General features: G+C 43.7%; 1 protein-coding gene across 1 annotated transcript in view; it reads right to left on the bottom strand.

Moving 5' to 3' along the window:
* Window positions 1-19,747, bottom strand: part of ANKRD29 (ankyrin repeat domain 29) — a 54,485-nt gene extending 34,738 nt beyond the window's left edge. Inside the window, exons 1-2 of the mRNA XM_040479223.1 lie at window positions 19,629-19,747; window positions 7,450-7,560 (exon numbers count right to left, since the gene is read on the bottom strand). Of these exons, the coding sequence (XP_040335157.1) occupies window positions 7,450-7,560; window positions 19,629-19,649 (132 nt within the window). The 5' untranslated portion in view covers window positions 19,650-19,747. The remainder of the gene's footprint in view (window positions 1-7,449; window positions 7,561-19,628) is intronic.
* Window positions 19,748-25,754: the final 6,007 nt, after the last annotated feature.

The raw sequence follows: 25,754 nt of genomic DNA, 5'->3' as shown, positions 1-25,754 counted from the left end.
TCTCTCTCTCTCTCTCTCTCTCTCTCTCTCTCTCTCTCTCTCTCTCTCTCCTTCTGCTCCTCTCCCCCGCTTGCACTCTCTCTCTCAAATTAAAACAAAACAAAACAAAAACAATGTGGTGGATTGCTGGGAAGATAGTGAAGTAGGAGGACCCTATGGTCACCTTGTCCCATAGATACAATGGGAGTATCAATAGATACACAATGGGAGTTACAATAGATAACACTCACATCAGTGTTAAATAACTCAGAAAATAATCCAAAGATTGGAAGAACTAACTCCATAACTAAAGGTAGAGAAGAGCCCACACTGAAGAGGGTAGGAAGGGTGGAGATGTGGTGGGGAGCTAAATGGACCACTGCTGTATGCAGGAAGTGGGGGGTTGGGGTAGGGAGGGAGCTGTGGAGAAGGGAGAGAAACAGACTATTCCACCGGGGGAACCTGCACGTGGAAGATGAGTCCTCATAATATTTGGCTTTGAAAACTAGGGGGACTGAATTTTAGGACTTAAATCTTGGAATTTTATTTAAAAAAAAATTTTTTTTTCAACGTTTTTTTTAATTTATTTTTGGGACAGAGAGAGACAGAGCATGAACGGGGGAGGGGCAGAGAGAGAGGGAGACACAGAATCGGAAACAGGCTCCAGGCTCTGAGCCATCAGCCCAGAGCCTGACGCGGGGCTCGAACTCACAGACCGCAAGATCGTGACCTGGCTGAAGACGGACGCTTAACCGACTGCGCCACCCAGGCACCCCATATCTTGGAATTTTAAAAATCAGTGACTCAGCTCTGGGAGAGGCTGGAGGGTGAGAGGAAACTGAAATCCTCACCCTTTAAGAGACAGCACCACAAACAGCCCATGGAGATAGAGCACAGAAGCAGCAGTTTGAAACATGACTCGGGTATATGGGAGGGAGATTTGTTTACTAGTCTCAGAGGTATGCTGGAGGAGCAGGGATCATTGGGGAGACTTCTCCAGGAACAAAGGAGCTGGAAGGAACCATTTCTTTCCCCTTCCTTCCAGCAAAAACACAACCACTTGCAGGAACCAGTGCAGCACCCACATTCACTACCTAACTTGCTAACATCACAGCCCCTCCTCCCCACCCCACCCCCCAACCTCCGTGCATGTTGTGGATCTACCCACTCTAATATGCTCTTGGCCAGAGTCTATTCAAACCAGGGCCACGAGCCTGGTAGTGTGCAAGCAGCCCCAACAAGAGCCAGCACCATTCCAAAGTGACTCCTGACCTGGGGAGAGGGAAGGATAACTGCACACAGCAGTCACACCACAACCCCAGCAGTGGACTGGCGGCAGACAGCTGGCCTGATTGCAGGCCCCGCCAACCAACAAAAGATTCTCTGGACAACATGGGAAAGGACACTGCAGTTTGGTGCTGCTGCATCTCTGGCAAACACCTAGTATGACTAAACTCAAGCCCATGATGGCCCCAGACTGGCCCACTAACACTATAGGGACCAAACACTGCCTAAAACAGGCAAAGAGAGCCACTGCAGATACCTGAACTGTGGAAAAAGTGGCTCAACCACAACAGCTGGGCACAAAACACACATAGGAGACACCTCTGAAGCACCAGATTCTGGTGAACAGGGGACACTGCACTGCAGGGCACTACAGGACCTCTTCTTCTTTCCATAAGGTCACTACTTTCAAGAGCAGGAGATGTAGCTAACTTTCCTAACATAGAGAAACATACACAGAGAGTTAGACAAAATAAATGAGACAGAGGAATATGTCCCAAATGAAAGAACAGGACAAAATCACAGTAAGAGAGCTAAGCAAAATGGAGATAAATAATATGCGTGATAGGGGTGCCTGGGTGGCTCAGTCAGTTAAGTGTCCAACTTCGGCTCAGGTCATGATCTTGTGGTTTGTGAGTTCGAGCGCCATGTCAGGATCTGTGCTAACAGCTGAGAACCTGGATCCTGCTTTGGATTCTGTGTCTCCTTCTCTCCGTACCCCTCCTTCCCCCTCTCTCAAAGATAAATAAACATAAAAAAATTTTAAAAAATAATATGTTTGACAGAGTATTTAAAGTAACGGTCATAAACATACTCACTGGAATTGAGAAAAGAGAGGAGGACATCAGTGAGACCCTTGACAAAAAGATAACAAAGAATCATTCAGGGATGAAGAATACAGTAAGTGAATTTAAAAATACATTAGATTGAATAAAGAGCAGACTAAGAGAAGCAGAAGAATGAATCAGTGACCTGGAGGACAGATTAATGGAAAGGAATCAGGCTGAGCAAGTGAGAGAAAAAAATATGCAAAATGAGAATAGATGTAGGGAACTCAGAAACTCCATCAAGTATAACATTTGCATTATAGGGATTCCAGAAGGAGAAGACAGAGAAAATTTATTGGAAGAAATAAAAGCTGATAACTTCCCAAATCTGGGGAAGGAAACAGAAATCCAGATCCAGGAGGCACAGAGATCCCTCAACAAAATCAACCCAAGGAGGTCCACACCAAGACACATAGTAATTAAAATGGCAAAAAGTAGTGATAAAGAGATAATTTTAAAATCCACAAGAGGAAAGAAGAAAGTTAAGTATAAGAGAAGTTCCATAAGGCTATCAGCAGATTTTTCATCAGAAATTTTGCAGGCCAGAAGGGAGCGTCAGGATATATTCAAAGCGCTGAAAGGGAAAAATCTGAAGTCAAGAATACTCTACCCAGCAAGGCTACCATTCAGAATAGAAGGAGAGATAGAGTTTTCCAGACAAACAAAAGTTAAAGGAATTCATGACCACTAAACCAGTCTTACTAAACCAAAATTCATGACCACTAAACCTAAATGTTAAAGGGGACTCTTTCAGTGGAAAGGAAAGACCATAACTAAGAGTAAGAAAAGTAGGAAGCACAAAAGCAGCAAAAATAAGTATACCTGTAAAAACTAGTCAAGAGACTCACAAAATAAAAGGATGTAAAGTATGACATCATATACCTAAAATGTGGTGGGGGGGAGAGAGGAGCAAAGAATGACCATTAAGTGACCATCAACATAGACCACTATATCCAGAAGATGTTATATGCAAACCTAATGGTAACCACAAATCAAAACCCATCTATTAAAGTCTATTTTGTCAGACAGAAATATTGCTGCCCTGGCTTTCTTTCATATCCATTTGCATTATAAATGTGTCTCCATCCCTTCACTTTCAATTGGCAGATGTCTTTTGGTCTGAAATGAGTCTCTTACAGGCAGCATATAGATGGATCTTGCAACAGATATACAAAAAACAAAGAGAAAGGAATCCAAGAATATCACTTAAAAAAGCCAACTCACCATGAGAGAAGAGGGCAAGGGAAGAATGGAACAGAGAACTATAAAAACAACCATAAAACAAGAAACAAAATGGCAACAAATACATACCTATCAATAATTACTTTGGATGTAAATGGACTAAATGCTCCAATTAAAAGACATCAGGTGATGGAATGCATAAAAAAAAATAAGATCTATCTATACGCTGCCTATAAGAGACTCATATCAGACCAAAAAAAACCTGCAGATTGAAAGTGAAGGGATGGAGACACATTTATAATGCAAACAGATATGAAAGAAAGCCAGGGTAGCAATACTTATATCTGACAAAATAGACTTTAAAACAAACTGTAACAAGGGATGAAGAAGGACAGTATATAATCATTAAGGAGACAATCCAACAAGAAGATAGAACAATCGTAAATATTTATGCACTGAACATGAGAACACCCAAATACATAAAACAGTTAATAACAAACATAAAGGAACTAATTGATAATAATACAATAAGTGTAAGGGGCTTTAACACTCCACTTAAATCAATGGGCAGATTATCTGAACAGAAAATCAACAAGGAAACAGTAGCTTTGAATACACATTGGACCAGCTAGGTTTTTTGGGTTTTTTTGTTTTTTTTGTTTGTTTGCTTGGTTGGTTGGTTGGTTTGGTTTGGTTTTAGTTCGGTTTTTTTGGACCAACTAGGTTTAACAGATATATTTTGAACATTCCATCCTAAAACAGCAGAATACACATTCTTTTCAAGTGCACGTGGAATTCTCCAGAAAAGATCATATATTACACTATGAAACAAGTATCAACAAATTCAAAAAGATTGAAGCCATACTATGCATCTTTTCTGACTACAATGCTATGAAACTAGACATCAACCATAAGAAAAAAAATTGGAAAGAGCACAAATACATGGAAGTTAATAACATGCTATTAAATAATGAATGGATCGATGAAGAAATCAAAGAAATACAAAAAATACACGGAGACAACTGAAAATGAAAACACAAAGGTCCAAAATCTTTGGGATGCAGCCAAAGTAGTTCCAAGAGGGAAGTTTACGGCAGTACAGGCCTACCTTAAGAAGCAAGAAAAATCTCAAATAAGCAACCTAACATTACACTTAAAGGAACTGAAAAAAGAACAAACAAAACCCAAAACCAGAAGGAAGGAAATAATAACGATTAGAGAAGAAATAAATGATACAGAAACTAAAAAACAAAACAAAACAAAACAAAACAAAAAAACCCACAATAGAACAAATCAATGAAACCAGTAGCTGGTTCTTTGAAAAGATCAACAAAATTGATAAACTTTTAGCAACAGTAATCAAAAAGAAAAGAGAGAGAATTCAAATAAACAAAATCAGATATGAAAGGGGAGAAATAATTACCAACACCACTGAAATACAAAGGATTATATGAGAATATGTAAAGAATTATGTGCCAAAAAAGTGGACAACCTAGAAGAACTGGAAAAACTCCTAGAAACATATAACTTACCAAAACTGAATCAGGAAGAAATAACAAATTTGAACAGACCAATTACTGGCAATGAAGTTAAATCGGTAATCAAAAAACTCCCAACAAACAAAAGTCTGGGACCAGATGGCTTCACAGGTAAATTCTACTAAACATTTCAGGAAGAGTTGATATCTATTATTCTAAAATTATTCCAAAAATATAAGAGAAAGGAAAACCTTCAAATTCATTCTATGAAGTAGTATCCCTTGATTAAGCTACATAAAAGTCTTTCCTTTATAGTAAAAACTTGCTAGTTTGACAGATGACTAATTCTCTAAAGATTAAGGTTACTTTATTTCATTGGCTGATGTTAAAATGTATCTTTTAAAACTAGCTGATTTTGAATAGAAGGAGGATATGGGGGGATATAAACCTGGTGAAGACTCCAACAAACAGGACATTGAAACACCTTCATTCATACATCTAAAAAGGCTGGAGGAAGCTGCCACTGCACATCTTTGTGGTAGATGTGCATCAGAAAGATGAAGGAAGCAAAAAATGTAAACATCATGTGAGGACAGCGTTACTCGAGAAATGAAGGTGAATGTAATTCAAAGCTTTGCCATGTGGTGGGTGGCCTGGCGATAATGTATTCATTCTTTACATGTTGTCTGTTGGAAGTTTGAACATGGCCGTGAACTTGAGGTTGGGAGCGGTTCCCAGGAGAGCCCCAGGGCCTCCTCTTGCATTCCATCAGCTCTCCTAGGAGTCCCAGGTGAACCGGAGGCTGGGTAGGACTAGAGTAGAGGTCATTCAGCACCACAGGCATCCTGGGACCCAGACTCCACATTCAGGTGGTACCTGAAGGAGGTAGAAACTCTCCCCGTGAAATGTGAAGGGAAACCAACACCTACACTGTTCCCAAACCTCTCCCTGTCTCCATCACCACCAATCTTAGAGACTCTTTCAAAATCAATGTCTGAAATTACCATCATTTAGGCTCTCTCCTTTGGGTTAAGGAATCTTTTCTCCAGAAAGCTGTTAACAAAATGAGTTTTTATGCTAAACGAGGAGGAGTAAACATTGGTATCTGGCCTAGTAGCAAAATCTCTGTTTGAAAAAGCTACTCATCACCCAGCAGACAGAGACAGAGGATGAGCTCTGAGGGGGGAAGGAAGTGGCAGGACAGGCGGCATTGAGGAGGAAAGGGCACAGGGAAGGCTGAGTGTGGGGTACTGTCTGGGAGGCAGGGTGCGCGTGGTGCTGTGAGGAGGCTCCTAGGACACTGGATATAAGGAAAAAGTCATAGGAGTGGCTGAAAACAGGTGACTTCAAGACAAAGAGGAAAAGCTGTCATCAACATGGTCAGTGGGTGAGGCCACGATGAAAACCTGCTCCAGTTTGGTCCAGGGGGCACTGCTGCCCATTAAGACCCAAGTAAGACTGGGATGGCCAGTTCGCAGATGCCCGAGTCCATACCAGTCTGGGTCCTGGCAAGGAACAGATGGCACATTCGCACTGGGATAGTTGGAGGAAATTTTAATAATTGATAACGCTGTGCCCTGGGTACAGGGACACTCCAAGAACAATGTTGCACTAGGAGCTAGCAGCAGTGGGGCTCCCCTGCCAGCCCGGGCCTGAAGGCACAGGGCTGGGGTGGGGAGGGTGGAAACTCCTAGGACACAGAACGAGAGCACTGCTGCCAGACAGAACAGGGGACACTGGGTTCCCCAGCGTCCCTGCCCTCCCACTCTCTGATTCCTACCAGCACTCCCATTGGCCAAACCCAAGTGGAGGCCAGAGGGAAGCAAGTCCACTAGGCCGTACATTTCAGTCTCTGGGACACAGCAAGCTGGAGAAGGGTCTGAGTGGACTGGCGGTGCCAACCCTAGATAACTGCACACCAATGCCCCCAGTGTGCAGAGTGCAACAAGCTTTGCTATCTCACTCAGGCTGGTGGCTGATCTTACTTAGCAAATTTGTGCAGTAAAAGCTGGAAATGGCACAGCCAGCTTTTGGGAAAACAATAGGGCTCATTTGAAAACATTTTTATTCCTAACATTAAAATATTTCTGCTGCTTCTCTCTTTCTCTCTCATTTGAGGTCTTCCTGCTCCCCAGAGATGCAGAGTCCTGCTGAATACAGAGAAATCACTGCCTCTGTCTGGAGAGGGAGGGCTCCCTAAGTGATGCCTGCCGGTGGCAGTAGTATCGATTTTTAGACCCCCTCCTTGCCAGTGAGTGTACTGATGTTTGCAAAGATAACGAAAGGTAAGAAGCTGGGCGGAGGTTTCCATCTTCAGTTCTCTTACCCTTGTAGAAAAGCCCACCTTCCACATCCATGGCAGCCCTCTTCTGCTCTGAATTATCTCCACTTTCCATGAAAGGAGTTGGTTTGAATTCTCAGACTGAAAGCCCTTTCCTTCTTGGAATTTGCCAATTCTGATTCCCATTGAGGTGCCACTTCCCCTATTGTGGCCGCCTCTGGTTTTGTGCACATAATGGTTTGCCCAGGATGTTTTTTACACTCACCAGGGTACCTTGGACTTTTACAAGGGATAAAGCAGGCAAACATGAAAAAGTAGATAAGCATCGCAAAGGGAAATGTATTCATGAGCTGCTCTCGTGCCAGCAGGGGAAACGGCGTGTCCTTGGCATGCATATACCAAATGAATCCATCCGTACACTGTCCCTGCAGTCCACATCCACCCGACCGCTGTTCAACAACAGCCTGAGCAGAGCCAGGTTTCCTCTCCTTGCTGCCCAGAATGCGGCGTTGGCAAGTGGAGTTTCCTTCTGCAGAAGCAAAATGAAACAGGATCTTAGGATCAACATCAGTTAATACGACTGCTTCTATGCAAATATATACCATTCAAAAGGCAGAATTTCCAGATGTGTATCTGAAAGACCACTCCTCCAGCAATAGATGCCAGTAATATACTTGGCTATGGAATACATTCTGTTTCATACCAGATATCGGAGCCACAGTGCTCTTATGAAGAGCAATGTTGTTGATAATACAGCACTATTAATACTCCCAGCAATGTCCTCACTTTCCTGCCTCTGTGTCTTTGTTCACAGTTTCCTTTTTTGCGTGAAATGAGTTCTCCCCCATCCTTCAAGGCCAAAGCCCTGCTTAAATCCGATTTCCTCCTTGAAACATTCCCAAACCCCCGTTCACCTCTAAGCAGAGAGAAATCTCTCTCAAACCTGACCTCCCCAACCCACATCTTTTCTGTGCTCTCAACTTTCTGCCTGATTCCAACTGTCTGGGCAAATGTTTCACCTTCCCTCCACCTAATTTTCTTTGCTTCAGCTAGAACTTGCCAGGGGATTCACTTAAGAATAAAGAACTCTGGGCAGGAGATGCTGTTACGTGTCCTTGTATGGGTCCTTCTTTCCACTGCTGTGTGATTTTAAAGTTGCAAAGATAATATTGGAACCAGCCTATGGAAGGAATAGAGCTGGCAAACAGTTCTTGAAAAATCAGCCTGGCAGAGTTGACTGCAGTCCAATTGCCTTTTCTAGAACACATCAATTTGGATCTGTAGCGAACAGTCCATGGCAGGGGAGGGTAGGGCTGGAGGAGAGGCTCTGGAACCAGACTGCACTGGGTTTCAATCCCAGCCTTGGGCAAATGACTTGGCCTTGGTGAGTCTTACACTACCTGACTTGAAAATTACGGTAAGGATTAAATAATATAGGTTAACTGGTGAATACAGTGCCCAACACATCATAAATGCTTACAGATGCTAGCTTCTTTCTTTCTGCCCACTTTTCTTTACAAAGTTAGGATAGGCAAAATTTTTTTAATATAATTTATTGTCAAATTGGTTTCCCAGTGCTCTTCCCAACAAGTGCCCTCCTCAATGCCCTAGATAGGCAAAATTAAATTCAGAGTATCGATACTAATAAAGAATTTTGTGGTCTCAGGAAATTTTCTAGCATTGACATTATTTAACAAGAGCACTTTTTGGGTGGGCTTAAAACACCTATCTGACCCCAAAGAGCTTTTATGCAAGGTATCTTTTAAAAAACTTTTTAATTTATTTTTGAAATTTACATCCAAGTTAGTTAGCATATAGTGCAACAATGATTTCAGGAGATTTCTTAATGTCCCTTACCCATTTAGCCCATCCCCCCCCCCCCACAACCCCTCCAGCAACCCTCTGTTTGTTCTCCATATTTAAGAGTCTGTTTTGTCCCCCTCCCTGGTTTTTAGTATTTTTGCTTCCCTTCCCTTATGTTCACCTGTTTTGTATTTTAAAGTCCTCATATGAGTGAAGTCATATGATTTTTGTCTTTTTCTGACTAATTTCACTTAGCATAATACCCTCCAGTTCCATCCACATAATTGCAAATGGCAAGATTTCATTCTTTTTGATTGCCAAGTAATACCCCATTGTATATATATACCACCTCTTCTTTATCCATTCATCCATCGATGGGCATTTGGGCTCTTTCCATACTTTGGTTATTGTTGATAGTGCTGCTATAAACATGGGGGTGCATGTGTCTCTTCGAAACAGCACACCTGTATCCCGTGGATAAATGCCTAGTAGTGCAATTGCTGGGTTATAGGATAGTTCTACTTTTAATTTTTTGAGGAAACTCCATACTATTTTCCAGAGTGGCTGCACCAGTTTTATGCAAGATATCTTTTAATTATACTGATAAGGGGGGTGCCTGGGTGGCTCAGTTGGTTGTGCATCTGACTTCAGCTCAGGTCATGATCTCATGGCTCATGGGTTTGAGCCCCACGTCAGGCTCTGTGCTGACAGCTCAGAGCCTGGAGCCTCCTTTGGGTTCTGTGTCTCCTTCTCTCTCTGATCTTCCCCCGCTTGCACTCTCTCTCTCTCAAAAATAAACATGAAAAAATATTTTAAAAAATTTTAAGTATACTGACAAGGTATTAAATTCAGTATCTCTTTTTTTTTAATAAGTTTCTTCAAGGCAGACCTATTTCTTTTTTTTTTTTTAAGTTTATTTATTTATTTTGAGAGAGAAAGAGAGAGAGAGAGCAGGGGAGGGGAAGAAAGAGAGGGAGAGAGAGAATCCCAAGCTGACAACGCAGAGCCCGACATGGGGCTTGAACTCATGAACTGTGAGATTGTGACCTTAACTGAAACCAAGGGTTGGTTTCTTGACCTACTGAGCCACCCAGACACCCCTTAAATTCAGTATCTTACTTATTTATGCTAAGTTAAAAGAAAACACAGCAACATCAGCCACAACACAGAGCCATCTTAGGTTTAATTTTTTTTTTTTCAATTTTTAAGTAATCTCCACACCCAATGTGGGGCTCAAACTCACAACCCTGAGCTCAAGAGTCACATGCTCTACCAACTAAGCCAACCAGGTGCCCCTCCACAGAGCCACCTAAAATGAACAGTGAGGGCACAGGCAAGGTGGCATTTGTTGCTATGAGGATTTCTTTTCTTCAGCCCTTCAGCTCACACACAACTTAGTGCTCTTGTGCATTCTTGGAGGAGAGCGTGGCCAAGCAGGGAGTGCTAAGCAGGTTACAAACATACTTCAAATAGTTTCCTGGCTCAGGTAGGGGAACAAAAGTCACCTCAAATTCCAGACGAACAATTTGCTTTTCCCCCTGACAGCCTAAATGTGATGGCCCCGGGAATTTTCACGCCGAACTGCCATGGTGACGTTCACACCCGGTGAACACACACACGGTGTTTGCGGCTCTTGTTCCAGGCTGGCTCCACTGTTAACAGCTGTCAGTAACTGGCTGAAGCAATGGCCAGGCAGGCCTGCCTTGTATCATAAATCACGAAACAATGCCCTTTAGGCAGAGAGATTGCACAAAGCCAAAATGAAGTTTGGAGGGTGAATTAGGAAGAGAACTTAATACGCCAGCCCTGCTGGCTTTTCCTGAAACATGAAGACTTGAGAGTAATAAATTGTAAGTCATTTTTAGTGATTTTGTTGTTTCTCTTTAACCCCAAATTATTTTCAAAACCCATCTGCACGCCACAAACTTCTATCGTCATAATAAGCTCTCCAGCTGGGAGCCTCTCCTGCCTTGAGGATGGCTCTGGGGCTTCCTCTCCTGTCAGGGACAGATTTCCTCGCTTCCTATGAGGTTCTGGAAACTGAGCTTTGTGAACAGCTGTAAAGATTTCCTTTTCCCTCAAGTGCGAGAGGTGGAGGCAAGACAGAGTAGTCGATTTGAGGTAAGAAAGAGCTGAGTTCAAGTCCGAAGACTGCTACTTCCCAGCTCTGTGACCCTGGGCAGGTTATTTAACTTCTCTCCGTCCCAATAAAATGGGACTAATAATGCCAGTAGCAGTACCTCTGCCGTGTGTCGTTAGAGGATTAAAGGGGAGAATACGTGGAAACACTGTTTGATGGTGAACACTCAAGAATTGTCGCTATAAATGCTATTCCTCACAGCTCTTTGAAATGCTTGTTCAGGTGACTTAATTTGCTTGGTCACTGGCATGTACTGGGGACAGGGGCACTGGCCAGGGGCTAGGACAAGAGGTAAGAATGAAACTTGAGCTCTGCTCCAATGGCTTTATGGCCCCACAGGAAAGCATGTCATGCCAATAGGCATCAGAAATTATTACAGGTGCTAGAGTCGGAATGTGGATAATGTAAGGAGAGCAGAGAATGGCCGGGCCTATATGGGGGGGGGGGGGGGGGCCAGTAATGGTTTCAAAGAGAAGGAATTCTCAAGAAGAGTCTCAGAAGATGAGTGGGGAACTGGGTAATGAGCATCCCAGGCAGAAAGAGCGGTGAAAGCAAAGATGTGGAGGCTCATCATAGCATTCTGGGAACCGTCACTAGCTTGGAAGGGCTAGACGGAGGGATGGGAGGGGAGAGAGGGCAAGGGACAATGCGGCGCTATAGGCAGTGAGGGCCAGATCCCAAAGGATCTGCTGTGCTGTGCGACGGAGTTTGCCGGGGTACTGGGGAGCCAAGGCAGGGTTTTAAGGTGAGGAGATACTATCGGCTTTGTGTTTCAGAAAGGTCCCTGTGGCAGCTTCAGGGAGAATGGACTGATGACTGGAGCCAGACTGAGGTCTGGGGACTACCAGTGTTAGGGTTAGGGGACTACCGCATAGACGGGGAAGAGAATTTAAGGGCCCGAGCTCAGGCAAAAATAGCGGGACGGGAGGATTAGACTGTATGTGCAGGAGAAGGTGGGAGAAGGAGGCTGGACTGAGTCCCAGGTTTCTGGTTGGAGTGCCTGGTTGAGGCGGTGCCATTCCTTGAAGTGGGAAAACACGGGAAGAGGGGCAGGCTTTGGGAAAAAAAGGAGTTCAGCTTTGAACATGCTTTCAAGTGCCTAAGGGGCTTCCAGGTGGAAACGACTCCCAAAAGAATGGGTAAGTTCTCCCATCACACCACGGCAGACACATTTAGTGGAGGGCAGGAATCCTGTGCTAATACTAAGTGCTTGTTTTGTACCGCTCCGTATGTCCTCCGCACATGCTCTCTTGCTGAATCTTCACGGTGGCTCAGTGAAGTGGGTGCCGGTACCAGCCCGCTGCACAGCTAAGGGAGAGATGACAGGCAGGCTTCGGGCCTAGGCAGCCTGGTGCTGGGGCTGCCCTGTTAGCCATCACACTGTTCTGCCTCCCTGGAATTCTGTAGACAGCAAGGAATAAGGCAGCATGACCCCAATGACCTCCTTCCTACCCTCATTCCAAGCTCCTCTTCTGCCAAGACGGAAAGTCCCCTGAACTTCCTTCTCTTTAGGGTCTACACAAATCACATTGCCTGGATAGCTTCCAAACCTCCTCTGGGTACGATATGCACATAATCATAAATGCTGTGGAGTGAAACAGGGGCAAGACCTCTAGCCTTTGAAGGAGATGATGCATGTGGAAATGCTTTGCTATTTAACCTCTTTCTTGATTTTTCTGATCTCTACAAAGAGGCCAGTGAGCCTCCCTCGGGCTTGCTGGTCATGATATGAAGAATAGCAACACCAACCAAGGCTGAGATCTTGCTCTTCTAGCCGGTGTGCTAAGCACTTTCACTGCTCTGAGGTATTTAATTAGCAGAACAATTCCACAACATTGGTGTTTTTATTATTCCCATTTTTAAGAAGAGGAAACTGAGGCACAGAAATGAATTACTCAAGGTCATACAGTTAGCAAGTAACAGAGCCAGCATTCAACCCCATTTTTGAGTGTAGAGTCTGAGGACTTTCCCTGTGAGAAAGTCCTTTTTTTCTCCCCTTTACTTCCAGAATTTTGGCTTATACACTGCTCATTATTATACTAACAGCAATTAGTTACAGGAAGGAAGGGGAGAGGAAACACAGAAGGGAAATTGTTACTTGTACAGAACTGGAATTCTGATTAAAAGCTAATGGGGAGGGGTAGAGGCTTTTAAAAGGTAGAGTTCAAAAAAGGTTTAGAATCATGTGGGTTTTGATTGTGCATTTATTAATTCAATCAAGAGAACATGAGCTTTTCTTGGTTATGAATTTCTCTGGCGTTAGAGGCCACGTTAAATAAGAGAATGCAGGACTGAGAAGCCTTGCACAGAAGGACACTCTGAGATGTTGCTAGCTATTCTCATCCATTGTCCCCTTTGTGCTAAGTATTTGAAATTTTCAGAATGCTTGATAAACATTAGAGAAGCCTAACCTCTGTGTTGTCAGTATTGCTACACTTCTGAAGGTGATAGGAAACTGATCTACCCCAAGCATTCTGCCTTGGAGGTAGGACCATTCAACACCAGCATTTCCAAACTCAGAACTCAAGACCAGGTGGAGAGTCTGTTTAAGACATATATGTCAGGAATAGGCAAATATATAGAGATAGAAAAGCAGAGTAGCAGTTATCTAAAGCTGGGAAGCTAGATAGCTGGGGGCTAGAGTGACTGCTAATGGGTGATGAAAATATTCTAAACTTGATTGTGCTGATGGTTGCACAAGTCTGAATATACTAAAAAGCACTGAAATGAACACTTTACATGGGTGAGTTATATGGTATGTGATTTGTATTTCAATAAAGCTGTTTAAAAACATGCATGGCTTTGGGGAACCTGGGTGACTCAGTTGGTTAAGCATCTGACTCTGGATTTTGGCTCAGGTCAATGATCTCACAATCTGCGAGTTCGAGCCCCGTGTTGGGCTCTGCACTGACAGTGCGGAGCCTGCTTGGGATTCTCTCTCTCCTTCTCTCTCTGCCCCTCCCTGCTCTCTCGCTCTCTCTCAAAATAAATGAATAAACTTAAAAGAAAACATATGTGGCTTTGTACATTTATTTTCCTGTAGCTTATCCAAATAATTTTAGCTGACTGGTGAACTGGAGCTGATGATGAGATCATTTACATACTTTCAGAACAAGGATGGAACATACAAGTGCCCATACTTTTCACCAAGGCATGAGCAGTTTCCGTCACCAAGATGAAACATGGTATTGAGACGCTTTATCCTCTTGGCTAAAACATGCTCAAGAAAGACCCAAGTATTGTTCTTTATCTACCAATGTTTCCTCTACAGTGGTAACTTCCCTCACTGTGTTAAGAGTCTAACTCCTCAATTGTGTTAGGATTTTGGCAACTTCAGCCCTGAAGAATAAGTCCTGAGTAGTTGAAACAGCTGTTACAAAGTCAAAAGTCAATGCACCGAGATCTGTGAACTTTATTCCACAAGGAGGCCCAGACCCGCCCCCTGAGTTTGCTTTTACTTTAAAAATAATTCTAACAAACATGTGTCTGTTTTCCCAACCAGAACAAATTAGAACTTGCCAATTATGAAAGAGGAAGTTTACTGGAGACAGACTGATAGCAGTGATTGCTGACAGCTTAATGGAGGAAGGAGAAAACACAGAAGCAAAGAAGTCCGTGTGGTTCAGAAGCAAATAGCTCTACGTGTGATTACTCTAAGTCATGAATAGGAAGCTAACTTGTGATTTATAATGCTCTGTTCATTCTCCCATAGACTCAGCTAACAATGCCTGGGCTTTTAAATTTTTTTTTTCAACGTTTATTTTATTTTTGGGACAGAGAGAGACAGAGCATGAACGGGGGAGGGGCAGAGAGAGAGGGAGACACAGAATCGGAAACAGGCTCCAGGCTCTGAGACATCAGCCCAGAGCCCGACGCGGGGCTCGAACTCACGGACCGCGAGATCGTGACCTGGCTGAAGTCGGACGCTTAACCGACTGCACCACCCAGGCGCCCCATAATGCCAGGGCTTTTAAACAAAGGCTTTGGAGACCCAGGAATTAGGGCCTATAAAACTTTCTGAGGCCTGTGAAAATAAACCGTTAATCTCTGGCTCTAAAATCAAAGTGAATGAATAAATAGCTACAAAATGTACTATCTTTGTCAACTCCCTTCATTGCTAAATTTGGTATTCAGAAAATATTGATGGCACATGAAAATAATTTGTAGGTCTGATTTTCTCAGTACACAAGAATTATGGGCTATATACAAAAATTGCAGAAAAATCATGGACAAATGTAAATTAAATGTTATTCATGCTAAGTTGTTTTTAAAGCAATATTATAAAAACCTTTCCAAAAATGTACAATAAAAAGTCTCTATTATTGGGGCGCCTGGGTGGCTCAGTCGGTTGGGCGTCCGACTTCGGCTCAGGTCATGATCTCGCGGTCCGTGAGTTCGAGCCCTGCGTCGGGCTCTGTGCTGACAGCTCAGAGCCTGGAGCCTGTTTCAGATTCTGTGTTTCCCTCTCTCTCTGACCTTCCCCCATTCATGCTCTGTCTCTCTCTGTCTCAAAAATGAATAAACGTTAAAAAAAAAAAAGTCTCTATTATTATCTTGGGCTGTGGGTACATTTTACTATGTTTGATAGGATGGTAGCAAGGGCGAGGCCCGGCTTAGGCGACTGGCCTGTGACTCTGCTTCCCTTGCCCTCAAGCCTTCCCTCAGTGCCTTTTGGAAATCCACTTCATGGAGAATCAACTCTTCACCCTTAACCTGGCACAGAGCACTTCCTCTGTCTCCCTGCTGTAAGCCCCCAGCACCTCCCACACTAGCCCTGGGGTAGAAAATGGGGTTAGGCTCTCCTCACTTGTCTTCCAGATCCTGCCCTTCCAGTCATGTGCACAAATCTCTGTTCCTTCACAGCTCAGATCATCCCACCTTCTTGTTCTGGGCTTCACCTCACCTACCTAGTAGCTGTCACCTCCTGATCATTCTCCCTTCTTCACTGCAAATTCTGGCACCTTCCTTTCTACCCACCCCAAATTCTGACCTTATCCTGGCCTCTACTTCACAAAACGTGGATACTGTCCCTCAACCTCACCTCTTTTCCTCTAACTCCAACGGAAGAGGGTTTCCTCCCCACATGTCTAGTGGGAACACCTACAACTAATGAAGTCCCATCATGCCTTCCACCTCACCAACCTCCTGAAAGCTTCATCACTCAGCTTAGTCATCCCCTCTATGAAGCCCCCTTATCATTATTTTAAATACTTACTTATTGAGGGGCGCCTGGGTGGCTCAGTTGGTTAAGCGTCTGACTCTTGATTTCAGCTCAGGTCATGATCCCAGGGTTGTGGGATCCAGCCCTGTGTCAGGCTCTGAGCTGAGCATGGAGCCTGCTTGAGATTCTCTCTCCTCTCTCTGCCCTTCCCTAGCCTGCATGTGTTCTCTCAAAAAATAAAATAAAGTAAAATAAAATAAATAAAAAATAAAAAATTTAAATATTTATTGAGATTATAGTCTACATACTAAAAAAATTCATCCTTTTAAAAGAAGCATGATTCAGTGGTTTTTAGTGTATTCCTGAGGTTGCATATCTGTCACTATTCCAGAACATTTTCATTACCCCCCAAAAGAAACCTCATTAACAGAAAACCTATTAACCTATTAATCTAAAGAAACCTATTAACAATCACTCCCCATCTCCATTCTTCCCTAGCCGCAGGCAACCAAGAATCTGCTTTCTGTCTCTGTGGATTTGCCTATTCTGAACATTTCATATAAATGGGATCATATACCACATGGCCTTTTGTGTCTGGCTTCTTTTACTTAATATAATGTTTTCAAGGCTCATCCACATTGTAGCATGTATCAGTGCTTCCTTCTTTTTTATGGTTAAATGATATTCTATTGTATGGATATATCGTGGTATGGGCTGAGGATCTGTGTCTCCCCCCAACTCATATGTTGAAGCCCTAATACCCAGTGGGATACCCACAATGTGATATCACATTGGGAATTTGGAGGTGAGGCCTTTGGGAGGTAATTAGGTTAGATGAGGTCAAGAGGGTAGAGCCCCATGATGAGATCAGTGTTCTTATAAGAAAAGAGAGGAACACCAGAGCTTCTTCTCTCCTCCATGTAAGGATCCAGTGAGAAGGTGGCTGTTTGCAAGCCAGGAAGAGAGCTCTCACCAGACACTGAATCTACTGGCACTCGGACCTTGGACTTGCCAGCCTTCAGAACTGTGAGAAATTAAAAGCCTGTAGTTTAAGCCACCCAGTCTATAATCGTTTGTTATGGCAGCTTAAGCTAATACATACATTTTGTTTTTAATATAATTTTATTATCAATAATAAACAAATGATGGACATTGGGTTGTTTTCACTTTTTGGCTATTATGAATAACAAAATGAACATCTGTGTACAAGTTTTTGTGTGAACATAGCTTTTTATTTTTGGGGGGTATATATTTAGGAGTAGAATTGCTGGGTTATATGGTAACTCTATATTTAACCTTTTGAAGAACGACCAGACTGTTTCCTAATATGGCTGCATCATTTACACTCCTACCAGCAATGTATGAAGACTTGAATTTCTCCACATCTTGCCAATACCTGACATTGTCTGTCTCGTTGATTATAGTCATCCCAGTGAGCATGAAGTGGTGTCTCATTATGGTTTTGATTTGCATTTCCCCGATGATTAATAGTTTTGAGCATCTTTTCAGGTGCTTATTGATCATTTGTATATATTTTTGGGAGTAATGTCTATTCATCTCCTTTGCCCATCTTTAAATCGAGTTGTCTTTATTTTTTTATTATTATTATTTTTAATTTTAAGTAGTTTTCATGCCCAGCGTGGAGCTCAATGAAGGGCTTGAACTCATGACGCTGAGATCAAGACCTAAGCTGAGATCAAGAGTCAGACGCTTAACAAACTAAGCCACTCAGGGGCCCTGGTTGTTTTTTTATTGTTGAGATGTTTGTCATCATTTAAAGATGGTCAAGTGTCTACCATTTTAAAGCAAACAAACCCTTGGCCAACTCCAAATTCCTGCTTCAGCCACTGTTTCTTGCAGAACTTTTTGAAACTGTTTTTGACACTTGTGGTTTCCACCCACTCTCTTTTGAAACTATTGCAATCTGGCTCCTGAAACTGCTCTGAGCAAGATCACCAGTGGCTGTTTTGCTACTAAATACAAAGGACACTTTTCAATTCCTAGCTTAATTTCTCTCTGGTATTTATTACTGAGTTCCTCCCCATCTTTATCGAAGGACTGGAGATCCTTGACTTAAATCAGCACATGCTTATGATTGTTCTCACAGATCTGTAGCTGCTCTCCAGTTTTCTTAATGGGTTTCTCTTATTCTACTCATTCTCAAGTCTTCACCTTCTTCAAGATTTTGTCATCAGTCCTCTATTTTCCATTTTTACATGGTATCACTAGGCACATTCACTCTCATGGGTTTAATTACCACTTAACACAGTTCATTCCTACATCGCATCTGTATCTCCTGCCTAGACTATATACTCCTGGGCTCCCAATTTACATATCTGTCTTACTTGGACTTCCATCCATCCTTAGACTTTACATGTCCCAAACCAAACATTTTATCTTCACCTCCGTAGCCCTCCATAACTCAGGAAATAATATTACAGAATTCCACACACTAAAATTTTTTGGTCATTCACACTTGTTTACTTGCTTCCATCCCAGACACCTGTTCACTAAGCCCCTACCATTTAGCAAGATGACCCCAGAGGTGCTCCCTTCCCAAACTGTGGCCAGTAATCTTTCTAACATGCAAATCTCAGCATATCATCCCTCTGTTTACATGAGCTACTATAAGAGATGGGATTACCCTGACTTTGGAGCCAGACACATCGCGATTTTAACGTTAACACCACTCACTGGCTGCAAAACTGTGATGAGTTAACTTCTCCACGTTCTAGTCTTCTTGTTAAAAAAAAAAAAAAAAAAAAGGAGAGACACACAGGAACGTACCATTTCAAGGGTCTTCCTCAGGATTCAGAAGATGCGCCCAGGTGCCTCTGGCTCAGAATCAGGCACATCAGTATATTTTAACTATTATTTTTATTAAGACCTCTCAACAGAGGCAAATCAAGTATCATCACTTTCATCCTGAAATGTGAAGATTAAATGGAATGACTTTAAACTCGTTTAAAACAAGACTCCTTTGGACACTGAAGCCTGGTAATCAATTGCAGCTCCACTCCGTGCTGATGAGCTCTCAGCTTCAGCGTCCAAAAGGTGCTCCGGAGAGGAGGCGACAGTGGTGCCACTGGCATTCCGAAATGAGGACGCAGAACCGGGAATCCTTGCCGCAGCCCCGGTCTGTCCCGAGGCGCGGCCGCAGGGAAGTGCTGACTGCAAGACTCTTCCCCGCCCCGCCCCCGCCCGTTACCCGGGCGACAGTCCCCGCCGCCCCTTCGCCCGGCCGCCAGGCTCCCAGACCCTAAGTACCGAAAGCCTTTGAGGCAGAACCCACACAACCAAAACCACAAACCACAGGAGCCATCCCAGCCAGGTCGCTTCCTCCAGTCCCCCGCCAGCACCCTGGGCGGCGCTCACTCCACCCTGTGGGCCGCGGCGGCGGCGACGGCGACCCCGGGAGGTCCCCAGGTGCGGGCTCGCCGCCGCAGGTCTGCCGCCCGGCCCGGCACTCCTTCCCGGAGCTCGCGACGCTCACCTTGAAGGACATCTTGCACATGTCCGCGGCCGCCCCTGCGCGACCCGCGCGCTTCCGGCCCGGGGCGCCAGCTCCAGCCCGCCCTCCCCTCCCCGCCGCGTTCCGCAGTGGGGCGGCCTCCCGCGCCGCGCGCTCTCGCCGCCGCCGCCTCAGACTGGACCGGGGGCGGGGCCACCGGGGGCGGGGCGGGGCCACAGAGGGCTCCGGGTAGAGCTCTGGAGCAGGAGCATCGGCGCCTGCTGTCTGCCAACTCACCTAGCAGACGCTGATCTCCGCTGGCACTGTGCGCACTCCATACATACACGCACGCATACCACACCTACACACCACACCCACATACCACTGCTCACACAGCCACAATCGCAGTCTCACACACACCAGTGTACAATGCTACACTGAGCACATTCTCCACCATCAACACACACAGTGCTGTCCACACTCCTGTCCACGCACCCTCCCTCTTTCCTACACACAGTCCACGTACATCCTCAATGTTGCTACACATACACACACTCAAGACTCCACACATACACAGGTTCACACATAATACTCCCACACTCATATCTGCCTGTACACATTACACACCCACCCCCAACCTCACACCACACATTTTCCAAAAGAGCACGGTCTGCATCAGATGACTTCCAACCTTAATTATAGCACAAATATTGATAATATAGATGAAACACGAGAAAAGAATTCACCCATTGTTCTACCACCCTATCAAGAGCTATTTTCATTTTCATTACTGTCGTTTTAGATGTTCTTTTCTTTCTCTCTCTCTTCTTTCCTAATAATCTTTTTTTGTGTGTTTTGTTTTGTTATGTTTTGTTTTCCTCCTGGGGAAAGAGCTGGGAAACAAGCCTTTTGATTGAATGAGTGATATGTGGTATTTTCCTTTTTGAAGGTGAAGAGCAAATTTTGAAATGTTACGCGTACCCCTCTTCCTTTCGATTACACCGGTTACCTCCTCCTTTTGGCCTTCCCCTTCATGGCTGGAGCATCTCAGGAGCTGTTTACTCCCTCACACATACTTGCTGCTGGCCCAGGGTTGGTTTGGGGGAAATAAAAGCAGAGAGTCACATTTTTTAAATTAAAAAATATATTGTTTTTAAAGCGTAAAAAACAATAAAAGTCTTTTTAGAAAATTCAAATGCTAAAGTAAAAGTAGCTGTCTCCCACCCTCACAAGGTAGGAATGTACTCATCCCCTCCCCCTCACCTCTGTTTGTGTCTCCTTCCCTCTTCTCAACTGAATTGGTAATGAATATTTAATTCAAAAGTAAAAGATAAAAATAAAAAATAAAAGCTCATGATGAAATAAAAAATGTTTATCTGCTATGGATAAATTGTATTACTTTGTGCTTTATTTTGAAATAAAAACATTAAAAATTTTTACAGAAAATTTCAATTTTTAAATCAAGAAAGACTCAAAACTTTGCCTTGCCTTAGGTGTTTATGGATGAGATAGTTTTGAAGTTGCCATGCAACATTATTATGAAGATTGAGCATGGGAGGTTTTGCTTTCATAGTTTTGATAAACAAAAGGAAGGAAGAGAGTATATTTTGAGTGCTGTCTGTGGGGTGGGTATTATGTCCATTCCACAACTGAAAAAACTAACTTCTGAGAGATGACATAATTTGCTGAGTGATGACGCTAGACCTTTAATTCAGTCTGTCTTGCTCCGAGGCCCATTTCCTTTTCACTATCACTTGCTGCTCAAAGTTGGTTTTGGCAGTGGTCTGGCTAGGTTGCTGATGGGATTCTTGTGGAAGTCGCGGGAGAGAATATGCCTGGGCATCATCCCATGTGCCTGGCTAAGTTCATTTTCATAATAGAGCCCCCAACAGAACAAAACCCTTGTGATCACCACCAGACAACTCCATCTAAATAGGCCCATCCAAAATTTAACAGTGACGCACCAGGCCTCATATGTGAAACCCTACCTACCCCATCCTCTCTATCCCTACCCTCTCTATCCAAATAATTTCTCACTACCCAGCAGAGTGTCTCCATCCTCGTCAGCAGTTTTCCTTGTTATCACCCTCCCTCCCATCCCTAGGTCTCTCTTCCCTCCCTCCTCTTCTGTCTGCCCTAACTCAGATCCTGACCTTCCTGGGGTTCCTCCTGGCTTAAGTCCCCCTCCTGCACCCTGCCCTTCAGCCATCTCTCTCCCAGCTTTCCTGACACCATAGTGTCTCGTGTTGCTCCTAGACTTCACTTCTGTTACTTTTGATTCCTCCAGCAGAGTTTAAATTCTTCAAAGCCAGACCCTGGGTTTTCTAATATATCTTTCATGTTCTTCAGGGGCTAGTTTGCAGCAGGAGAGATGGTAGGTGGTCAAGGTTTAGGAATCATTGATTCAGGGGCGCCTGGGTGGCGCAGTCGGTTAAGCGTCCGACTTCAGCCAGGTCACGATCTCGTGGTCCGTGAGTTCGAGCCCCGCGTCAGGCTCTGGGCTGATGGCTCAGAGCCTGGAGCCTGTTTCCGATTCTGTGTCTCCCTCTCTCTCTGCCCCTCCCCCATTCATGCTCTGTCTCTCTCTGTCCCAAAAATAAATAAACGTTGAAAAAAAAAGAAAAGGAATCATTGATTCAATAGAAGATTCAAGGGATTGTGTTCTCCATGTATCCACGGTCAGATGTCCCACCGCGTCTGTCTGCAGGCCTCCATGACTCATGCACAGACATCCGTGTTCATCTCAAATGAGGCCATATTTTCTGTCACCTTCTGTTCACGCCAGCGCAGACTGCCATGTGTATGTTCTCGATGTTGCACTGTCCCAGTTTATGCTCCAGCAGGACTTGATCTAGACAGAACTGTGAAGTAGGTTAGATTGGTCTCCTGAGCAGTCTCCCTCCTCTTTTTTTTGTGATCAGGCCCCTTCGCCCCAATTAAGAGTCTGCTCTGGACCACTTGCCTGTCTACATTCCCTATCTGACTCTCACCCCACATCCTGGCTCGTTAGCTCAGTCTCTTCACTTGGAATTTACATTAGATGAGCCTCACACGTTCCAGAGTGTAGTGGCCCAGCATTGAATAATCTGCCCCGCATCCGTGGCCCCTTTCCTGTTCCGTATCAGAACACTAATTTTGCTCAGGCATCTACCATACTCCTCCTTCGGATATGCTTCAGGGAGCCCAGCCCTCTTTTCTGCCCTAAGCTCTCTGATCTAAGCTGGTGATAGTGTCTGGATTAGGTGGAGCATGTGACAAATCCTGACCTCTGAGACATGAGAAGAGGTGTGCTGGGAGCTTCTATAAGAAAGTTTTCTTTGCTTCTAAGAGAGACACCCAGGAGGAGAAGGTCCTTTCTTCCACACTGTCCTGTGTGGATCTGATGCCTGGAAGGATGCAGTCACCTTGTGACCATGAGGAAAGCTATCTCCTGAGGGTGGCAGGACAAACAGATGGTGTCACTAAGGTCTATGTGGACAAACAGGGGCTGCCTTGTCCCTGGACTTCTTGCTGTGTAAGCCACTTTCTGTTGAAAGTATTCTGATACTGGGTGAGAATGGAAGCAAGGTTTGGGGGACAAAGGGTCAAGAACTTCAGCCACATTGATTAGTGTCCATTATGTGCTTGTATTTTGAATGTCACTGAATTTTATTCTCACTCCAACCCCCTGTGAAAGCTATCATTGATAATGAAATTGAGACTCAGAGTGGATGCAAAACTTGTTCATTATCACAAGGACTGGAAGTAGGAAAGTGGTATTTGGACCCAGGCAAAGAGAGTAGAACTCCTGCTCTGTCTCCCATGCTGTCTTACCAGGTTTGTATGCAAATGTCTGTTGAGTAAATGTCAGAATGAAGTTTCCTGTTCTGCATTTTATAACCGTAAGTTTACGGGTGATATCCCTCCGAATAAATGAATTGCTGACAAGGTACTATGAGAAGGGGCTGGAGCACTGTAGCCAAGTGGTACACATAGATTTTGATTATTAGTTTTGATAAGTAATATCCCTGCCTTTGGTAGGCAATATCCCAACCTATAACTAAATCCAGGTGATACACATAGATTTTGATTACTGCCTCTGATAGGCGATATCCCTACCTGTCTACTCAATAAATATTCTTAAGGTGGAAGTTTTAGCCTAATGAAATGAATTTTTTTTTCTGATTACCAACCCAGAATACAAAAAGAAGAGAAAAAAGCAGAAGACAACAATGGCCTATAAAACATTTTCCCAGGGTCATCAGGGGTTAAATATACCCCTGATCTTTCCTTAAGCATGCAGTAACATAATCGGAAGTATGTGTACTCTGCTTTTTTTTTTTTTTTAATTAAACATGATCGTGTGAGTATTTTCCTCTGGCATTAAAGATTTTTGAAAATCCTGCATTTAAAATTAGCTACACTATACTCTATTTAGCCTTCCTCCTATTTTAACAGCATTTAGTCCTTTCTCTTATTGTAAGTCCTTTCTTCAAAGATAAGATCTATAAGTTCCTTTTAGTTTGTATAATTAAAAATAATGCTAATAACTATTTTATACCTAAGGTTTATTCACATTCCTCATTATTTCTTTAGGATACATTCTAGGATTCCAGACTGAAAGCATATGAATATTGTGAAAACTACCAATTCATAAGTAAAAATTGCTTTTTAGGAATGCTACACCAATTTTATACGTCCATCTAAACTGTCACATTGTTATTTGAGATTTTTCTCAAAGCTTCCAATGACAGTGTAAGCAGACATTATAGGCACTAAACTTTCTATGTATCTGTTTGCTTTTTCATACCCCTGCCAGATAATATTTAGATTCTCTTAAATAAATGATATAGAATAAAACAGGGTAAAAATAAAATAAGGATTTAAAAATGTGACAGAGAAAATTGAAAATAGGAAAGATAACGCAAATCTAGACAAGAAGGAAAGCATAAAAAGAGAAGCAGGAAGGACATACAATTTGCTCTAAGCTTTTTAGCAATCAATGCAGAGGATACACTATCAACCATGATCATGGTTCATCATGTTTGTAAATTCAAAACTCTTCAGCTGCATGAAAGAAGGCCAGCTATTGCAGAGACAAGTGAAATCATATGGAGCAAGGCACAGTTTCCTCAATAATCCCTTAATGGCACATGCATCAGTGAATTTCACAGAGCTGTTTTGGGGACATTTCTTTATGTAAACTGACAACCTAACATCAAAGCCTTCAGGAAAACCCCGAATAGTGCAGTTTAGGTACAGCATCTTCTGGGCTGGCTTCCAGGAGAATGGGTGGACTACTGACCCTCGGGTGGTCCTGTGTTAAGTACTGTTCCCCTTGAATCATCAAATGACTCAGTTTGAGTTTTATTCTCCAGCTGGTACCTGGAGCACAGTTAGCTTAAGTATGAGGTTGAATCATGTAAACAATCAGTAGAACTAGAAATAAGAAGTCCCCTCTTATAATAGTTCAGAAGCCTGACATGAACTTAAATGGGAGACTATCGACGCAGCCAGGGAATAGATAAAGCCCAGGAGGAACCCAAGGTGGGATGCTACTGAGCCCTAGCAGACAGAGTTCTTGACCATGGACATCAAGTGGTTCTATGGCCAGAATTTCCCATCACGAGCTAGGTTCTGTCACAAGGTTGGTGGACCCAGAAACAATCCACCCTGAGAAGGTAGTGGCATATCTGGGACCAAGTCTGAGCAGGAACAGATGGCACCAGCAAACTGCACGAGCATGTCGCCAGCACCTCTCTTTCAGTGAGCACTTCCTGTTTGTGGAAAGCCCTTAGGACATCCTGATGGAGAAGGAAAAAGCTTGAGCTTGGTTAGTGGCTTGCTGTTCGAATGGGGGGATGGATATGGGTGTAAGCTGAAAATGGATGGTGGCTGCACTACCCCCACTTAGGACTGATGGAGGCTTGAAAACCAGAACTTCAGGTGGAAGACATGGCCACCTACTTTGCATGGAGAGAAGTGGCCCGAGGTTAGATTATACATGACCCAGGGACAGAGAAGAATGGCTTGAACTGTGCTCAGGTCCTAGGCAGGAGATAGATTGCAAGACTGGGGAGAAGGGGCCGGGGGTAGAGACCTGTGGGTAGACATATTGGAAGAGGCAGATAATGTGAATCTTTTTATATTACATACTAATGCACAATGGAGAGCAGTCACCAAAAGAGA

Source organism: Herpailurus yagouaroundi, unplaced genomic scaffold (genome assembly GCF_014898765.1).
Source record: "Herpailurus yagouaroundi ecotype Mexico unplaced genomic scaffold, PumYag 142, whole genome shotgun sequence".
Taxonomy (NCBI): Eukaryota; Metazoa; Chordata; class Mammalia; order Carnivora; family Felidae; genus Herpailurus; species Herpailurus yagouaroundi.
The sequence above is the reverse complement of the archived record's forward strand: the minus strand, read 5'-3'. Positions and strand labels throughout refer to the sequence as shown.